At 35.8% G+C, this 21,478-nt stretch overlaps 1 protein-coding gene across 5 annotated transcripts in view; it reads left to right on the top strand.

Moving 5' to 3' along the window:
- LOC110438442 (protein NLRC3-like) overlaps positions 1-21,478 on the top strand; it is a 367,431-nt gene that overhangs the window by 341,951 nt on the left and 4,002 nt on the right. Inside the window, exons 1-8 of one of the 5 annotated variants that reach the window (XM_073948083.1) lie at positions 3,774-3,854; positions 12,065-12,163; positions 12,631-12,713; positions 12,936-13,049; positions 15,353-17,371; positions 18,435-18,608; positions 19,257-19,430; positions 19,623-19,796. In XM_073948083.1, coding sequence (XP_073804184.1) covers positions 12,664-12,713; positions 12,936-13,049; positions 15,353-17,371; positions 18,435-18,608; positions 19,257-19,430; positions 19,623-19,796 — 2,705 coding nt within the window. In that variant the 5' untranslated portion in view covers positions 3,774-3,854; positions 12,065-12,163; positions 12,631-12,663. Of the gene's footprint in view, positions 1-3,773; positions 3,855-12,064; positions 12,212-12,519; positions 12,714-12,935; positions 13,050-15,352; positions 17,372-18,434; positions 18,609-19,256; positions 19,431-19,622; positions 19,797-21,478 lie in introns of those variants that run through there. The other 4 variants (XM_073948082.1, XM_073948085.1, XM_073948084.1 and 1 more) reach the window with 4 other exon arrangements.

The following is a 21,478-nucleotide window of genomic DNA, read 5'->3' as shown; positions in this document are numbered from 1 at the left end:
GTAGCTGCTGTTGTGTTAAACAGGTCTGTTAGTTCATCCTCTAGTTTCTTCATGGATTCAGGAACTCCTTTAGTGACATTAAAAGTGTTTTCTTGGCATAATTGTTTAATGTGAATCTTGCCACAATCCCACCATTGCTGCAGTGAAGAATAAAGATGTTTTTCTTCTTTAAAATTCCCAAAAATAAAGAAAAGATTTTAATAAATGTCTCATCTTTTAAAAGGGACGTATGAAAATGCCAATAGGCACTCCTAATCTCCACAGAATGAACAATTATAGTACAAATAACAGAAGAGTGATCTGAAAACCCAACAGGAATTATTGTACAATCTTTGACACAATCTGCTTGAAAATGAAACATGTAAAATCTATCAAGCCTTGCCATTGAAATAAAATGATTCTTACTATGTGCCCAAGTGTGCTGTCTATTTTCATGATGATCATTCCTCCACACATCGCATAAATCAAACACTCTTACTCATTGTGGAAGCACTTTTAGTGAAGCAGGATGTGTTTCTGAGTGATTTGGATCTCTCTTCTCATTCTCTGTGCTGTTCAAATGAAAAACTCTTCTGATTTGATATCTTTAAGGACAGCACTAAAAGCATTGGAGAAATCTATTCTTTCATCTGCTTTTGTAGGAGCGTAAATATTTATAAAGTCATTAAAATATTCTCAAGTTTTGCTTTAATTTGTAATAAACGTCCTTTGACTATTTCTTTCTCTCCACATAGAATTGGTGAAAACTGCTGTGAAAGCAATAGAGCTCCTCCTCCACTATTAGAGGACATGTGACTCATGAACACTTGAGCATCTCATTCTGTTCTCCAGTCTATTTCATTAAATAAAGCACTCTGAGACTCTTGAATGAAGGTCACATCAATACGTTTCATCTTTATAAACTCAGACAGACACATTCTCTTCTGACTGTTTCTAGCAGCATTCAAGTGTAGAGCTCCAATCTTAATGTCTCTCATAAATGATAGAAACAGTCAAAAACAGAAGAAGCTATCACACCATGTCCTGTTCTTCATCTTCACGCATTTGTTTTCTCATTTTTATCATGGATTTTCTAAGACGGTACACGTCCTGATCACAGAAAGCTCCTTCCTTCATGCACCTCTTTACATCTCTTATAAGAGCAGATGGATCTGGACAATAGTCTTCAGCTTCAGTCTCTTTGTTTCTCTTGAAAGCTGAGTTAGTTGTTCAGTGTTGTACACCACTGGCTGCTCTTCATCCTCATTTAGTGATGAAGAAAAGAGCAGCCTGAATCATTGGAGTCTGAAGAATCGCTGTCAATGTCTGAAACTGCAATTTTAGTCTCGCTCTTGTCTTCTTTGGTCTGTGTTATTGTCGTCTTACCTCTGCCTTTTCTCCTCTTTATTGCAGCTTTGAAAAATGCCTCAGTTTGCATTTCTGCTTCATTTCCAGCCTCGTTGCTTTTTCCAGTGACTGCTATATTTACTGTCAATACTGGCGTAACAATGTGACCATTCATGCCATCTATCTCAGAGTTAACTGAAGCAGGTACAACAGAAGCGCCTGCAACAATTTCAGCCAGAGTCAATGTATTTGATTCAGACTCTACTGCCACCTCAGAGACTGGAGCATCAGCAGAAGATGCCACAGTCTCTGCAGCAGTGCAGCATCTACCTGCTTTCAATCTGAGTGTTTTCCTAAGGCACTGAACACGACTCTTCCAAACACCGAACATGCGCTCGACTAAAGCCCTTGTGCGCATATGAGCCTGGCTGTAGCTGAAATCCTTCTGAGCATGCCCACTGTCACCAAGCAAAACTCCATTATGATCTCTTCTGTCAAACTGAGTATACAGAGATGAGCTGAGGAGGATCATGAGTTGCACATTTCCACCATGCAGCAATGTTTGAGAACTCTAACTGGGGAGTTCATACACCTTGGACATTGATAGAAACCCAGTTCTTTTGGTTCCTGTATTCCTCCGCATCTGGAGTAGAGGGACGCTTAATGGGAATATGGGTTCCCTCTATGCAACCGATGACTCCTGAGACATTTCCATAATCATCGAACAGTACCTTGTAGTTAGCCTGAGTTCCAGCATCAGGGTGGTTTACGTGATGTGCTGTTAATTCACAAATGGTTTACTTTATGCATCTCGAACACTTAATTCATCAAAACCTTGCACTGGGTCACTTCTGTCTGCAAGAACTTGCCTGGCTGGTGGAAAGCGCTGATCATCATTGACATAGTCCAGGTAATCCATGTGTCCTCCAAATGAAATGAATCTGAAGTTAAACCTGCCTGCTGATAGATTTAATTTAAGCCTCAGTTTAGTCCTGAAGCTGCTCTAGTGTTCCTCCAGGAAATCAGCCTGTTCAGTTCTGGACTAGACTAAGTCTTAGACTTTTAAAACCGTGACAGAGAAAGCACATTTCTGTTAGTCTGATCTAAATGGCCATTTCAGTGTAGGACTACGCTTAATCTTGATCCAGGAAACCACCTCTTAATAAAGTAAAGGAAAGCCCTGTTAAAATATTACAGATATATATTAGCCATGTAATGATTTATGTGTTAGATTTGTAAAATGAGTCAGACACTATTATTAAATGACTGTTTCAGTTGTGATTACACTAAACTATTCTGGTTTCTCGTGATCTCATTATTATATTTCAGTGTTCTGTAAATTGATCATTATAACTGATTAAGATAATCTTGTTTATGGATTGTGAACTAAAACTCTTACACTGTTTGGAAAACATCACATTCACTAAACACAATGTGCTAACTGATCCTGAATCTGTCAACTCTTTTCCACCCATCTAAAGGTTTTAATCATTCCCTGATTTCAATACAGAGTTACTGTAAAGATCTATTCAGATGATTAAGTTATCTGTATTTAATTTAACATTCCCTTTTATAATGATTTGTGTATAACTATGCATTTACTTATGTTATTTCCCTTTAAACATATAATAAAAAGAACAAATAAATAAGTAAGAGCTGCTAAGTTTGATTTTACTGATAATAATAAATAATTTCTCACAACCAAGACACGACAAACCCGTCTTCCAGTTTCTGAGAAAAATTATTAATATTTTTAGACATTTATCCTGATATTTTAGAAATGATCAAACAAAAATAGTATTTAACATCTGTATTGTAATAGAGAGTGTAGATAAACAGATATATTGATTAAAATAAGTTTGGAAACCCCTTCAGAAATAGAGAGATAACACATGTACATTCACATTATGTGCTGCAAACAATAAATAAAAGACAAACTACAACATTTGAACTGAATGTAATGCTGTTTAATGGTTTTCTTGATTTGTCCTCTGGTTAAACATTATTCATTTGTGTGTGCTGTTTCTCTTCACTGTGATCTTCAGTTATTTTGTTCAGTTAGTTCAGTTTTGCCTTTGGTACTGACTAATCTATTGTATAAACACACCTAATGAATATTATTGAACAGCATCCTATAGAAAATAATAATAATACAGCAGAGAGATCTGTATGAGGTGTACTCATTTATATATAAATCTCTAATCTTATTTTATTGGTTCAACATTACTGTAAATATTCTTCAGACACCTCTCAGATTTCATCTTAAATACCTTCTCTAAATCCTCCTTCAACACACTCGTGCTCAGAGAATCTGCACAGATATCTTCAGCTCCAGTGGTTTGTGTGTTGTCTTCAGGACACGCCCACAGTCAGGAGAGTCTCATGAATATTCATGTCAGTGTCACTCTGTGGAGCCAGTAATATTGCAGGATATACCTGTAGATCACACAGGTGTGTTTTAGTGAAGTGAAATAGTGAAAGAGCTCAGATTGTGTTCCTGCTGCACAAGAGCGTCTGTACTTCTGCATGTGAGTTTAACACTTCTACATTACGCTGATTTGTGGAGATGATGAAGGGTTTATATGTGTGAGTGTTATTTAAATGTCTGATCCTGAAGATCAAATCCTCAAACACAGATTAAACACTGAGTCAAACACGCTCATTTAAACACTGTGTCTAAAAGCTTTATTTTTAATCCCTTTAAAGTGTTTGTGCTCTTCTATATCAGACTGACTCAATAGTGTCCAATAATTCAGCATTAAATATAACTCTAAACATTCAGAGTCACCAAATCAAAAGTAAAGTTAAAGCAGACCTTCAGTTGAACAGGAAGAAAAGCTGAAAAACAACAAGCTGACGATCCTTAAACAACACTGCATTTAACCTTTGACCGTCAGAGTAACTCATTAACCAAACAGCCTCTTTAGTAGAGAGACATTTTAATACTCACTAAATCAACAATTGGCTGAACCTGAACTTCTCTTGATAAACTCTATATAACATGCATTTACCTTAAATCAAATGTGAAACAGCTGAGATGTCAGATCAGGGTTAAACCAACTGCATTCATGTTAAGGACTATATATATACACAGTTGAAGTCAGAATTATTAGCCCCCCTGAATTATTAGACTCCCTGTTTATTTTTCCCCCAATTTCTGTGTAGCGGAGAGCAGATTTTTTCAACAAATTTCTAAACATAATAGTTTTAATGACTTATTTCTAATAGCTGATTTATTTTATCTTTGCCATGATGACAGTAAATAATATTTTACCTGATATTTTTAAGACACTTCTATACAGCTTAAAGTCACATTTAAAGGCTTAACTAGGTTAATTAGGGTAACTAGGCAGGTTAGGGTAATTAGGCAAGTTATTGTATAACGATGGTTTGTTCTGTAGACAGTCGGAAAAAAACAGCTCAAAGGGGCTAATAATTTTGTCCTTAAAATGGAGTTTAAAAAATTATTAACTGTTTTTTTTTTTCTAGCCGAAGTAAAACAAATAAGACTTTCTCCAGAATATATATAATATATACACTGTTAGACCTTACCAGGCTTTTTTACAGTAGAACACTGGCAACACTGTTGCCAGCTACTCACTGTAAAAGTTTGGTTACAGTAAATGACTGGCGACAGTGTTGACAGTTAAATACTGTAACTGAACCATTACAGTGAGTGGCTGGCAACAGACTTGCCAGTTATTTACTGTAACTGAACCGATACAGTGAGTGGCTGGCAACAGTGTTGCCAGTTAATTACTGTAATAGAGCAGTAGTGGTGACTAACTGGAAACTGTGTAGAGTTAATTACTGTATTGTAGTGTTACAACTCACAGCATTATACTGCACACACATTAATAGTATGTCAAGGTGTTATTAAAATTAATTAGTATTCTTACCTGTTATTAAAATAGAAGGCATAAAAATTCTGACAAATATATTTTATTGTTTTGGCAGCAAACAAATATACAACAGAAAATGTGTAACAAAATTAAGAAATCAGCAGATATAAATATCGTCTTACATATTACTGAGAGCCACAGGTCTGCACAGTAAGGCTGCGGTCAACGTTTGAGCATGTGAAATTCTGTCATATGACACTGCGAAAAGGAATGGGATTAAACTAAATAATTAGAGATTGAAAAAGCGAGCGACTGGTCCATAATTTTTGTTCAGAGAGGTCATGGTTTGATCTTTGATTAGTCTCAAGCAATCACATGATGTGATTTCGCAGGTCAGAGTTCTCCAAGCTTGAGTTTTCCAATGCTGCAAACTGTAAAACTTGTCGCTTGAGCTTGCATTCCAGGTCTGCAGTACTCACATGCGTTTGAATGGAAGTCTATAGGGAGAAAAGTGCAGTGTGACCGGGACTTTAAGCTGTAACTCTAATTAAACACACCTGATCAAACTAATTAAGGCTTGTTAGAAATCTACAGGTAATGTTGAAGCAGGGTGGGAACTAAACTCTGCTGCGCTGCAGTTCTCCAGGAACTTGGAGTTTGACCCCCATGGTATATAGCAGGGGTGCTCAATCCTGTTCCTGGAGATCTACCTTCCTGCAGATATGTGCATCATGTTTTTGTGATTCCCTGTGATGATTTCTGTGCACATGTTACCTTACCAAGGTGATGGAATTTAATGGTTTTTATGTGCATTAAAACTGCTTATTTGCCAGAAAGATACATGAAATGTTAGCATCTGTACATTATGGCAGTATGCAATATCCAATAAATAAATATACTTAAATAAAAGTAATGCAAGAAATTACATGAGGAGAGGCTAATTAGCTAACAATGTAGCTTTCAACACATTTCAAGATAACTATATTATAACTTAAAACACAGCCTTATTTTAGAAACCCTCAAAAACATTTGAACACATTTTACTTACTCATTGTAGATTCTTATTTAAAGCCTAAAACATATCAGACTCTACATCTGAATTGATGGACAGAGAATAGAGCACACAGCAGTAAACAAATCAAACACCTGACTCCCTTAAAGGGCAGCATTTTCTGAAAACTTTTTCTAAAACTTTTTAGTTAAGAATAAGACAGCCTATGGGAGTGTCTGGTGATGCCTAAATCATTGATTTCTGCTTTTAAAATGCACGTCTCTATAAATAGCAACATAAAGCATCAGAGTAGATGGGACAGTACTGGTTGAACAGTATTTTGCCATTTATTGTCACAGTTACTACCTGTAATGTGTACGTAAAGTAAGTTACTGTAATTTATCATTTGCACTACACAATTTCATACAAAGTCTGCTCCTTTTACAGTAAAATACTGTTTCTTTCATTACAGAAAAACACTGGCTATTTTGCAGTCATTTACTGCATAATCTACAGGGTAACAGTGCAGTTGAGCTTTAACCTTAATTAAACACACCTGATCAAACTAAATCTAAAGATAACGTGTTGAAGCAGGGCTGGAACTAAATTCTGCTGGGCTGCGGCCCTCCAGGAGTTTGACATCGCTGGTACATAGCATATTTTCAAAGCAACTGCCTACATGCATCACAATTATGCACATATCGTTTAATAAAAACAATAAAAATATACAAACTTTATCCAAAGCAAAAAAATTAATAATAATAATAAATAATCTGATTCTCATGTCTTTCCAAATCTGTAGTAATAATAAAAAACACAAAAAATAACATGATTTATACATTTATTTAGGAAAGCCTTTATACTATACTGTTAATGCCACTTTTACTTACTTCATTTGAAGTTTTCCAGACAAATTCATTGCGTCTCTGCAAAAATGTATGTGCGTGCTCTTTAAGATAAATACATATATATTCAATTCAATTCAGCTTTATTTGTATAGCACTTTTACAATGTAGATTGTGTCAAAGCAGCTTCACATAAATGGTCATAGTAACTGGAACAGTGTAGTTCAGGTTTTAGTGTTTAAGTTCAGTTTAGCTCAGTTCAGTGTGATTTAATCATTACTGAGAGTTCAAACACTGAAGAGCCAATTCATCGATGTGTAGCTCTACCAATCCTGAACCATGCGACAGCGGATTATATATTTCGGTTATATATTAACCGGTTATATAACGGTTATATATTTTATAAACATTTTTACTAGTTATTTAGCAATGTTTGTTTATGGTTGAACAGTAATTTCCCATTTATTATCACAGTAAATATCTGTAATGGTATATAGAGTAAATTACTGTCATTTATTATTTGCACTACAGAATTTCATACAAATCCTGCTCATTTTACAGTAAAATACTGTTTCTTTTCATTACAGCTAAACACTGGCTATTTTATAGTTATTTACTGCATAATCTACGGTAAGGGTTAACAGTGTATAGCATCCTTGAATGAAAGGGGTATTCGAGAGAACACGAAAAGGAAAGCTTTATTTCTTTATTTCTTCTTCTTTGAAACGAACTGATGCCGACTTTGTTTTTTGTCAAGAGACTCATTCCTCGGTCTTGGATGTGAAATTTTGGGAATCACAATGAGGAAACTCTGTTTACTTTAGTCATGGAACTCCACAATCAGCAGGTGTAATGGTTTTGATGCATCGATTTAAAGGAGATGTACTTGACTTTGTTGCAGATGAAAATGGAAGATGGTTGATTCGGACTATTAGACTGGACAACACAACGGTTATCATTTATAATGTTTATGGTTATAATTCTAATTCTTGAATAAGACTTTGTTTGCCAAAATTTCAGACTTAATCACAAATGGAGCAATGTTCATGCTTCATATATTATATTATATGTTCAGGCGATGTTAATGACTGTATAGATGGTTTGATTGATAGATATCCCTCTCGTACCCTCCAACATGCTGGTCAATCCAATCTGGCATGTCTTTGTGCCTCATTATTACTTACAGATACTTGGCGCTTTTATAACCCTGTGAAATCAGAGTACACATGGTCTAACAAAAGCAAGACTTTACAATCTAGAATTGACTTATTTCTGATCTCTAACACAGCTTTACGTTATGTTCAGGAAAATAATCATAGACATGCTCCATTAACAGATCATAAACTTATTTATTTATCTCTTTAAGGTTCAAAAGAGAATTCTAGTCTTAGAGGATATTGGAAACTGAATAATAATCTTCTTAATGATCATTACTTTAATACCTGTGTTAAGAATATTGCAAGCAATAGTTTTACAGGATTAAAAGATCAATTCAAAAGTAACTGGGAACTTTTTAAATATAATGTAGGATAAATTGCCATCATACGCAGTAAATGATTTTAAAAACTCAACAGGCAAAAGGAAATGGAATCACTGGATAATTGACATATTCTGGAACAGAAGGAAATTCATACTAAGGAAGACGAGGAAGAGTTGACTAAAATTCAATCTAAACTTGATCTAATGTACCCGGATCTTGCTAAAGGTGCTTTCCTTCGCTCTAGAGCCAAATGGCGTGAAGAGGGAGAAGAAAACACAAGTTATTTCTTTGCCCTAGAAAATAGAAACTTTAAAAGAAATTTGTTACCTGCAATAAATATTAATGGAAGCCTTTTTATGGATCCCAAAGCAATTTTTGTTTTTTTTCCTTTTATAAAATCTTCTATACCTCCAATTTTGATGAAAATAATTGTGATAACTTCATTAAAGTAATGAATCAAAATATTCCTATTATAGATGAAGACTTTAATGATTTATGTCATTCAAATATAGACACTCTTGAATTGAAAGATGCACTACTGAAAATGAAGACAGGTAAAGCTCCTGGTATAGATGGGTTGACTGTAGAGTTTTTGGGAACACATTGAAAATCCTCTATAACATGTGTATTGAATGCATTAATAGTGGTGAAATGTCTACCTCCATGAATCAGGAAGTCATCTCGTTAATTGCTAAACCTGACAAAGATTCACAATTGATAGAAAACTGGAGAGCGATCTCACTTCTAACAATTGATTATAAACGTATAACTTTGGTATTTGCTAATAGATTAGGTAAATATTATTATAAGTGAATGTCAAACAGGTTTTCTAAAAGGTCGCCACATAACTAATAATATTAGGCCAGTGCTTGATCTCTTAGATTATGCTGATTATGGAGATGATGAAGCTGTTATCCTTTTGTTTAGATTTCTTTAAATCGTTTGACTCTGTTGAACACAGTTTTTTTATTTTTTAAACTGTAGAGTGTTTTGGTTTTGGGAATAAATTTCTAAAAGTCATCATTTTTTACACCAATATTAATAGTTCTGTCATCATAAATACTTCTACAACTACGAGATTTAACATTTATCGTGGAATACGTCAAGGTTGCCCAATTTCCCCATTTTTATTTGTATTAGTTGAATTATTGGCAATTGGTTTTATCAATAGTGAGCAAATTCAAGGTGTCAAAATCTTTGATAGAGTTTTTAAGTTTTCTCAATCAGCAGATGACTCGACCTTATTCTTCAAACACGCTTCTGTTATCCCTGATGCTATTTCTTTAAGCAATACTTTTTCAAAGGCTTCCGGTTTAACTTGAAATCTTTCCAAATGTGAAATTCTGCCTTTACACAGTTTAAAGAATAAACACACAATGAACATCCCAGTGAAATCCTCTGTCAAATACCTTAGAAATATTGTAACAAAAATACACTTAATAGACAAGACTTAAATGTTTCTTCTAGAATAAAGAAAACAAAAGCCGTGTTAAATTGCTGGTTACAGCGTGATCTTTCCATTTATGGTGGTGTCTTGTTATGTAAAGCTGAAGGTTTATCTCCGTTTGTTTATCCCGCCTTGTCTTTATTTCTTAAAGACTCTAATTGCAAAGATATCAATAACTTGTTCTTTTCTTTTATTTGGAAAAACAAGTCCCAAAGTATAAAAAAAAAGAGTTCTTACTAATAAGAAAGCTGAAGGAGGACTAGAAATGCTTTATTTTGAAGATATCAATAAGACCTTCAGGATCAATTGGATTAAGAGATGTCTATCTACCCCCAATTCCTTTTGGAATCATTCATTCATTCATTTTCTTGTCGGCCTTGTCTCTTTATTAATCTGGGGTTGCCACAGCGGAATGAACCGCCAACTTATCCAGCAAGTTTTTACACAGCGGATGCCCTTCCAGGCACAACCCATCTCTGGGAAACATCCACACACACATTCACACACACACACTACTTTCACTAAATTCCATCAACAAGCTCTTCTTGCTTGGAAAATCTCTTACTGTCACAATGTTTCTCCTTTATTTGGAATAATGGTAATATAAGCTCTTCAAATACATCTTGATTCTTAGTAAATTGATTTAATAGAGACATTAATCATCTTTTAACACTGTTTGACAGTGCAGGGAATATCCTATCCTATGAACATTTCATGTCTACTTACAATTTCCCAATATTGTTTAGAGAATTGAATTAAATCTATCCCTGTAGAAATGATTCAACTTGTTAAAAATCATATTTGCTATAATCTGCTGTAAACCCAAAACTACATTTAGAAGGTGTTGAGTTGACTGATAATAAATGTACTAACAGACATATTCGTAATATTTTTCAGAAGCAAAATAAAATCACTCCTAGAGGCACATTTCTCTGGAACTCTATTATAGTTAATATTAATTACAAAAAAAGCCTGGTTAACTCCCTTCAAATATTCTATTAATAATAAAATGAAGGAAATCCATTTTAAAATATTACATCAAGTTTACCCAGTAAAATCGCTTTTATCAAAGCACATTGAAATGGAGGATATCTGTGGATGAAGAGAGCCTTTGCCATTTGTTTTTTGAATGCAACATTGTAAAGAATTTCTGGAAAAATCAGCCAAATATATTTGTAAAAGGACAAAACTTAGTTATTATTTTACATTAAAATATGTAATTTTTCATTATGAAAACAAATGCAACAAATGTCTTGAATATATTGTGAATCTCTTTATTTTATTGGCAAAGTTTTACATACACAAACAGAAATCTGCTAAATCTTCTCCCACATTAACCGCCGTTTTTTTTTTTTCTACAGTGAAATTGTTAAAAAAAAAACATAAAATCTGAGATATGCATCAAATATTATGACACTTTTTATAAATTCTCTGTCAATACCTAAAATCATCAGATGTAGAAATGCTGCACACTTTTCTTTTGTGTAATTTAATTTATTTTAATTTATTTATCTGTTTTATCTATTTGTTTTGTTTTTTGTTGACTTTTACCATTGTTGTATTATTTTTTGTGTGTTTCATTATTTGTGTTGTGTTGTGTGATTGTTCCTGACAGTTATGCAATTAAAAACAAACAAAAAAGGTCACAGTGCAGTTAAACAACGCCTACTATCTGCAGCTCTAGATCACCCCCTAGCGGACACTCCAAGTCATTTTCTCAGGCAGTTATTCAATACAAAGAGCAACACATCGTTGTGTAAATCATATCGATTTTAACTCTTCTTTGTATTTATTTATTTTTAATGATTCCAATTTATTTAACAGTATATTTTAATGATCATATTGATCTTTAAACCACTACAGAGACACGATGCTTTCATCTGCAGTTACACACGAGAGGATTATCAGTGCAGCGACACAACAGGACAACTCCTGATCCTCTCAATGCCTGAGCTGTTCTCATCAGAGCAGTCACACATGGGGAATATAACACAAGCTGTACTAGACTTCATAAAGAAAGATTAGAGTATATATGGGAAAGCAGTCAGTTTATTTTCTACAAATCTACGTTGAGCTCTATGACACTGATTTGACCAAACTGTACACATATTATTATTATAATACACTCTGTAGTACAGCAGGTGGCGGTATTCAGCTTTACGCTGCTTTCTATAACTCGCCACACAAGAAGAAGAAGAAGAAGAGGAGGAGGAGGAGGAAGAGGATATCCGGGTATGTGTTGTTCTGTCTTCTCTGTGTCCAGTGTTTATACTGCTTCAGGTAAAATCACCATAGTAAAATGTACCTCCGCAGGTGCTTTGATAACCCTGCAGCTGTTTGACTCTTCTCTGCTCTGTTTAGAGTGTTTGTGACGGATGTTTTTCACTGAACTCATGATCTGCCGCTCCTTCAGAAACGAAAGTGAAAGTGTTTAGTTGCTGTGTCGCCATTTTAAACAACCAGAATCAACCATTTACAGCGCAGAACAGCTTTAAATCTTTAATGTCTGGACTAAACCTGTAAGCTTTATGTGAATGTGTGTATGATGTTATTATAATCAAACGGATGACGCTGTGATTCTTCATTAGTTTACTCGTGATGAGCTTCTGGATTTGAGTGTCTCAGCTGCTGATCTATTCCTGCATTCAGCTGAATTATGAAGGCTGATCAATGACTGGAGATCTGTGATTGTTCATCAGTTTCTGCTGGAGATCAAACTCTTCAGGTCCATCATGGAGGACACACACACTGCTGGAGATCAGGATTTGTCTACAGGATGCAGGTATTAGTCCTACACTTGACATTTCATATGATTATTACTTTTAATTTAACCAAAATAATTTTCGATTTGTTCGTGGGTAGTTTTATTTTTATTTGATAACGTGACACAAATAAATAAAAATGAAATAAAATGCTGTGTTAAGTGATTTTTAAATAATGACTGAATATCTGCTGTGTTGACTCCAGTGTGTGCAGCGCTGAACTTTAATCTTCTCTGTTTTAGTTCAGTTCATCAGAAGAGAGCAGAAGCAGAGCCCAGCTGTGTGTCTATGAAGAGTGACGCGTCTATGGGTGAACCAATATATTTTAAGAGTGAAATCACACGACCTGCTGTCAGGTAGATCATCTCTACACACACATGATCACACTGCAGCATTTATATGATCCTGTGTTTCTAGAAGATCAGACATTATTACACTTTATTCCCACAGTCCAGTCAAGACATTTTATTACAGGGAACAAAATACAGGAGACTTTAAATCTAAATGTCCACACACTCACATCTGATCATTAGTGTAGTACTGAAGTAGTATTAAGTGACGAAAGTATTAATACTCAAACTGTTAGAGTCAGTAGAGTGAGTTTACAGGCTTTTACAATAGTCAGCAAAGGGTTTGTAATAAAAAGAAAGATTTTAGACAAGATAAATGAACAAGTTCTGTTAGACAAACACACCACACAGGGTTCAAGGCTAAGGATTTTTTTCTAGTGGCCCAATCGGGCCAGTGGTTCAGATTTGTACTTGCCCTGCCGAAATGTTCACTGGCCCCACCCAAAAAAATAAGTAAATAGCTATTTCTTAGTGTCAAAAGCCAAACATAATTGTACACTCACACTTTGTTCAGCATAACCTTTCTTTAAATACAACTGACAATTTAAAAATGATTTGTTTACAATTGATGAAACTAAACTTGGAAAAAAATCTACTTGTATATTATAAGCAAAAATGTGCACTTTAATTTTGACACCCACAGACATCGTCACCACACATAAATCAGAGCGCTCAGACTTTCTCATGCATGGCCTCATTTCAGTTGTCAAGTTTTGTAAAAATCTGTCTATTGAATTAATCAGTCTATTAAAAATGTGGGCTAGAATTATGCATTACAGGCTTACAATATAGAGAGGAATAACAGATGAAGCGGTGTTATGCCAAGAATTGCACCCCTGCCGTAAAGTGCACAGCCTCTGAAATGTGCATCTATTACCTTAAATTGATTTGAAAATAATAATAATAAAGTTATGACAACTAATGACAGTGACTGAGGTGAGCTCCATGAATGTAACCCTTACAGACGATGTGTTTAAATAAATAAATACATTTAATTTAAATACACTGATTAGATTAAATAAAGTGAATTGTTTAATGTGTGGTTTAGTTCAAAATGCCTAAGTTCAGAAACAGGCTCATTACATCAGTCTATAATACAGTCAATATTTAGTATTTTTCTTTTATTTGTAAACCCAGTTCTAAAATGCATTTCACTTCTTGTTCTTGCTTGATGCATCAACGTAATAATCACATTAGCCTGACTGCAGTCAGATCATGAAGCAGATGAATGTGGATCTTTTTGTCAAAGTGTCAGTACAGAAATGAACAAAACAACAGGATTAATACACCATATTATAAGATTAATTTTGGTCAACTTTCCTAAATTAATATTACACATTCATAATACACTGTGATACAGCCTGGTTTGTTACTTTGTTGGATCATTTTATTTTCTACAATCGATCCGCTCAATTTAACCGAGACCGTCTCACCCTGGCGATCTCAGACAAATTAATAAGATGCAGACCTGAGCGTATAAGCACCCTGTATTTGCACACAATTGACAAACAGTCTCAGCCAAATTAAACTTTAGTGACAAGGCAGCACTGGCCTGATCGGGTCAGTAACTATTATGTATACTGTCCAGAGTGTCTCGCATGCTGGCCCCGGGCCATCAGGCAGCCCTTATTGTCGAGCCTTGACACATTTCATATGATAAATAATTATGGGCGAGAGAGATATTGATTTAGGATGAAACTGTATTCAGATCTTCTCTTTATTATTGTCTTAATAAAGTGCATCAATGTTACAGCGCTGTTACTGAAATCCTGAACCCTGAGAGAAAACACTTGTATGATCTGGAGATTATCATGTGAATTAAAAACTATATTCAGTCAGACAGATTTAGACAGCAGAGATGACAGAGAATCATTATTTTCCTATTGATGGTAAAACATTTAACAAGCATAAGATCACAACAACCCTCAGAACTACAGACAGCAGAATACAAGATTTAGAGGAACATGAGAACAGAAATTATACAGTAAAAGAAACAACATTACCACGTTACACACTACAGCAGCAAATGTCTTTAGTGAGCCTCCAGCATCATTGTGAATAAATGAAATTAAATTATTGAAGTGCTGCATTTATTAAATGACAAACACTGTTAAATGTTTACAGCATTTTGAACAGTAGATGTGTGTTCAGTGTTTGGTGTTTACAGTGATCAGTGTGTGATGTTTAAATTAAATCTGATTAAATTGGTGTATTGTGTCTCAGCTGATTCAGAGAAAACACACATGGCTTCACTAGAGGATCTTTACACTCACACTCATTGACTCTTTGTGTTGTTGTTGTTCCTGCAGTGTGGATGGAGATGATCAGACTGGAGACCTGCAGCAGGATTCACTCCAACCAGAACATGATGAACTTCAGAGAGTCAAAGAGCAGCACAAAACCAGCATGAAGAACAAGTATGAGAGATTATTTGAGGGAATCAACCATGGAGAGACTCAAACCCTCCTGAACAGCATCTACACACAGCTCTACATCATAGAAGGAGAGAGTGAAGGAGTGAATGAAGAACATGAGGTTTTACAGATGGAGAAAAGAGCCAGAACAAAACCCTCACAACACACTCCAGTCTACTGCAATGACATCTTTAAAGCCTCAGCTGGAGCAGGACATGAGGAGAAGATCAAGAAGGAGAAAGCCCAGATCAAGACTGTTCTCACTAAAGGCATCGCTGGAATCGGGAAAACCGTCTCTGTGCAGAAGTTCATTCTGGACTGGGCCGAGGGAAAAGACCATCAGGATGTAGATTTCATGTTTGTGCTTCCATTTCGAGAGCTGAACTTGATCAGAGATCATCAGTACAGTCTTCACAGACTTCTGCTGGACTTTCATCCTGAACTTGAAGATCTGGAGCCCAAGATTTATGAGCAGTGTAGAGTTGTGTTCATCTTTGATGGTCTGGATGAAAGCAGAATCACACTCAACTTTTCAGATGAGGAGAAAGTTTGTGCTGTGACTGAATCTTCATCAGTGGCTGTGTTGATGCGGAGCCTCCTGAAAGGAGATCTGCTTCCCTCTGCTCTCATCTGGATCACCTCCAGACCAGCAGCGGCCCATCAGATCCCCTCCAGATACATCAAGCGTCTGACAGAGATTCAGGGATTCACTGAGCCTCAGAAGGAGGAATATTTCAGGAAGAGAATCAGCGACGAGCATCAAGCCAGCAGAATCATCTCCCACATCAGAAGAGCAAGAAGCCTCCAGATCATGTGCCACATACCCGTCTTCTGCTGGATCTCCTCCACTGTGCTTCAGAAGCTCCTGGAAGAAGATGTGAGTGCAGAAATCCCTCAAACTCTGACTGAGATGTACATCCACTTCCTGCTGATTCAGATCAACATGAGGAAGCAGAAGTATGAAGAGAGAGATCCAAAGAATCTGCAGGGAGATCCAGAGAAACTGCAGTCCAACAGAGGAGTGATCAGCAAACTTAAAGTGGCTTTCAGACAGCTAAAGATCAACGTGAGGAAGCAGAAGTATGAAGAGAGAGATCCAGAGAAACTCCTGCAGTCCAACAGAGGAGTGATCCTCAAACTTGCTGAAGTGGCTTTCAGACAGCTGATGAAGGGCAATGTGATGTTCTATGAGGAGGACCTGATTGAGAGCAGCATAGACGTCACTGACGCCTCGGTGTATTCTGGGATCTGCACTGAGATCTTCAAGGAGGAATCTGTGATTCATCAGAGGAAAGTCTACAGCTTCATCCATCTCAGCTTTCAGGAGTTTCTGGCTGCTTTCTTTGTGTTTTACTGCCATTTAACAAAGAACAGAGAACCGCTGAGGGTGATTTATGATGAAGAATATTCATATAATCAATATCTACAGTCCAGCTCTGAGAAGTCTCTGTATGTTCTGCTCAGATCAGCAGTATATAAAGCTGTCAGGAGTAGTAATGGTCATCTGGATCTGTTCCTGCGGTTCCTGCTGGGCGTCTCACTGAAGTCCAATCAGAGACTCTTCCAGGATCTGCTGACACACACAGAGAAGAGCTCAAAGAACATCAGAAGAATCACACAGTACATTAAAGACGAGATCAAGAGAGATAACCGTCTCTCAGCTGAAAGATCCATCAATCTGTTCCTCTGTCTGCTGGAGGTGAAAGATCAGACTCTGGCCAGAGAGATTCAGGAGTTTGTGAAATCAGACAAACACTCAGAGGAGAAACTCTCTCCTGCTCACTGCTCAACAATCTCCTACATGATTGAGATGTCAGAGGAGCCGCTGGATGAGTTAGACTCTAATAAATTCAACACATCAGATGAGGGAAGACGGAGACTGACAGCAGCTGTGAGAAACTGCAGAAGAGCTCTGTGAGTATTCATTGATTGATCACAGAAGACACACATCAGTCTGCACTGAAGACTCAGATCAGTTTAGTGAATCACTGCCCTGCTTTAACAGAAAATCTTTAGCTGGCCATATCGTCCCCCTGTGAGATCGCTGATACACCATATTACTGCATGGGGACGCGGCGGCAGTGTTCTGTTTCCTTATTTGCTCATTTATTTCAGCATTTCTAAACGTATTTAACAAACTTTTCTTGACTTTTTACTCACACAAACAACATTTGTACTTATTTAATAATCTACTTCATTTGCTTTACAGTTTATCCTGGAAAATAACTCAAATCCCTGTAAATCCCTGTGCTCCTGCAGCTGAATAGGACATTTGTTGATGTGTATTTGCTCAAATCTAACACAGTGTTGCTCTTGGATAATTGTGTTTGTTTTCTGATCAGAGAAATAGTGTAATTTTAGACACAGTATTGCCGTCTCGCCGCAGACATGCCTCTAATATTACATTTACTGTAGGCCTAAACACTAAACTTTACACTGAGCTCAGTAAAATGCTCTCTGATTAGTTATTAATAATCTGTTCAATAATTCAGTACAGTCATATGAATGGAGAAATACAGCTTTAGTTTAGTTTATTGTTGATTCAATAAATAAATAAATAAATAAAAAGAAGATGTGTTTAAATGAAAATAATATTCTTTTTCCTCCTAATTCAAGACAATGCTGGACCTCATGTGTCTGGAGTGTGTCAGTAATTCCTGCAGTTCACTACAGTTTTGAGTGTGACTCCTAATCCAGTCCTCCATGGGTTAATACATTTGATTTCCAGTGATCATGTCTGTGTGATTTTGTTGTCAGCACAATCAACTGTGTAAAGAACAAAGTATTTAATAAGAATATTTCAGTCATTCAGATCTAGGATGTGTTATTTTAGTGTTCCCTTTATTGTTTGAGCAGTATATATATATATATATAGTTTATTTCCAGTGTTGCTTTTATCACTGTAGACTGAACTCATGAACACTCGACACTGCTCATTTCTCACTGCTGATTGTGTTGCTGTTTGTCCTCTACACAGGCTACAGGGCTGTAATCTCACTGTTCAGTGCTGTGAGAGTTTGTCTTCAGCTCTACAATCCTCAAACTGTGTGCTGAGAGAGCTGGACCTGAGTAACAATGACCTGCAGGATTCAGGAGTGAAGCTTCTCTCTGATGGACTGAAGAGTCAACACTGTAAACTGGACACACTGAGGTAAATGATTCTCCACTCTACAACATTAAAAGTGTTTTGATTGAGATGGAAATGTCCAGATATATTTAAGAGCATTAGTGGAGAAACTGCAAAATGCTGCTTCTCAAATGAAAGTTGCTCTTTTTCTTAATCAGTTCAGGAAATCAGTGTATTTTAATGATTATTTTATTTAATTACCTCTAAATCTTTATTTATATTTTATATTTTTAATGATCATATTTATAGTTTATCTTTAAACTGGTTTATTGGAAATATTTATTTAGGAATTTGTCTGATGTTTTGGTCATTCTGACAAAAAAAAAAAAATAAAATAAACAAGAGAAGCAATGTGGATGAGGTCTGAGGAGGTTTCTGGACCCGGCAGCAGGGTTGACAGGCTCTGGTCATTTGCATTTTGCAGGTTCATAAATATATAAAGTCTCGTGGTCCTCTTATCTAAATCTAAATTTTGCATTTTTTTACATTAAACATGTTCAGGAATATATTAGATGACATTTAATATTCAGTTTTATTAAATAACAATAGTCAATAATTCTAATTGACACAAATTCCAATAGTTTGTCATATTATTAACCTCATAGTTTGTTTTTACATCAGATGAATGACTGAAATCACACTGTTAATGTAATCTGTGTTCTTCTTTCTCAGATTGGCCGCATGTAATCTCACTGTTCAGTGCTGTGAGAGTTTGTCTTCAGCTCTACAATCCTCAAACTGTGTGCTGAGAGAGCTGGACCTGAGTAACAATAACCTGCAGGATTCAGGAGTGAAGCTTCTCTCTGATGGACTGAAGAGTCAACACTGTAAACTGGACACACTGAGGTCTGAGTTTAAACACCTGATTGATTGATTGATTGATTGATTGATTGATTGATTGATTGATTGATTGATTGATTGATTGATTGATTGATCGATTGATCGATTGATCGATCGATTTATTTATTTTTTGTTTTGTTACATCAGACTGATCACATTAACAGTGTGTTTTTAGTAATGTGTGTTCTTCTTTCTCAGATTGGCCATGTGTAATCTCACTGTTCAGTGTTGTGAGAGTTTGTCTTCAGTTCTACAATCCTCAAACTGTGTGCTGAGAGAGCTGGACCTGAGTAACAATGACCTGCAGGATTCAGGAGTGAAGCTTTTCTCTGATGGACTGAAGAGTCAACACTGTAAACTGGACACACTGAGGTAAATGATTCTCCACTCTACAATAACTACAGTCAGACAGTTTCATATTAGAGCTCTTCATGCTTGAACATGTTAACCCTGGGTGATACTAAACCCCAGATAACAGGAATTATGGTTTATCAGTGATTGTGTTTCACACTGCTCATACTATACATGTAGTTAACCCTCAGGGGTCTGAGGTGATTTTGGGGCCCCTGAGATGTTTTGACATGCCCTGACATCTGTTTTGTAGAAATAAATATTATGTGTGGTTAGTTGGTTTTAGAGAAACAAATGTAGCTGAAATAAGATCCATAAACCAGACTGAATGTGCCTGAACAAGAGTTTAGAGTATATTTATTTATAGTATATTATAGAGTAGATTAGCCAAATCTGGAGCTCATCTAACAAAATAACTCATGATAACAGTCCAAAAACTAGCACACTTAAATTTATGCGTTATAGAAAAATATTAAATTTAAAATTAAAAAAGAGGAAAATGAAGAAAAGCAAAACAAGGGATTTTTTTTTGTATTTTTGTAGTTTTAGAGAAACAAAAAACCAGACTGAATGTGCCCGAACAAGAGTTTAGAGTAAGCAGTCTTGTAGACTAGAATATTTACTGCACAATTATGTGAAATTATTCTGTTCTCTCATTCAGAGAAAACATTACAATGATCTACATTTTGTTAAGTTTGTTTTGGGTGATCTCAGCTGTATGTGTGAGTGACAATGCTCATGAATAATTCACACCTGAGAGACAACAGACACTCCCCCACTCACCCATCAAGGGCAGTGTACAGCAATGTCCATCTGCAGAAGCTAGCCCAAACTCAATGCTTGTTGTGTTACTGCTGTGTGACCATGTAAACACTCTGGGTGAACAATATACAGTGCTCAGCATATATAAGTACAGCCCTCACTAATCTCTCTTTTACATTCATAGTTTAATAGGAAGCTCTACAGTATTATATTTGTGCATATACAATAGATTAGCCAAATCTGGAGCTCATCTAACAAAATAACTCATGATAACGGTGTAAAAACTAGGGCACTCATATTTATGTGTTATAGAAAAATATTAAATACAAATAAAAAAGAGGAAAAAACAAGAGAAGCAAAACAGTGGAAAAAATAGGTGAAATTTTGTAGGGTTTTTGCAATATTTAGCCTGAATTTAATTGTATTATCTTACAATTTCTGAATATGTTTGGTGACTAAAATATGATGTTCATGAATAAATCAGTTTAATAAATGTGTTCTGTTTAAATGCAGCAGAATACACTGCCTATATTGACTGAGAAATGGAGGAAAGTCTTGGTTTTCAGAATGGGCTGTCCTCCATTATGCTGAGCGCTGTATGTGACTTATACAGCCGCACATATAATATATATTTGAAATGGTGTAAAACGTGTTCGCCAAACTCTCTTGTGCATTAATCCAGCATTTAATAATCATTTCTGAATGAGTCTGAGACACTGAAGTAGAGGAATGACAAACGCTTTAAACACAAGAATAAATCAGATTTAAACATGAAAAACAATTACTGTAAATCTAAATCATATTTGAAGAGCTTTAATATAGATTTCACTAATAGTTGCAGTCTCAGTTCACTGTTTGAAAACTTTACCAGGTTGTGTCTGTCTGTGGGTGTCAACATTCAACATTTCTGTGTGAACAGCCCTTAAATATTACCAGATGTG

The sequence above is a fragment of the Danio rerio genome, chromosome 4, assembly GCF_049306965.1.
Source record: "Danio rerio strain Tuebingen ecotype United States chromosome 4, GRCz12tu, whole genome shotgun sequence".
NCBI lineage: Eukaryota > Metazoa > Chordata > Actinopteri > Cypriniformes > Danionidae > Danio > Danio rerio.
The sequence above is the reverse complement of the archived record's forward strand: the minus strand, read 5'-3'. Positions and strand labels throughout refer to the sequence as shown.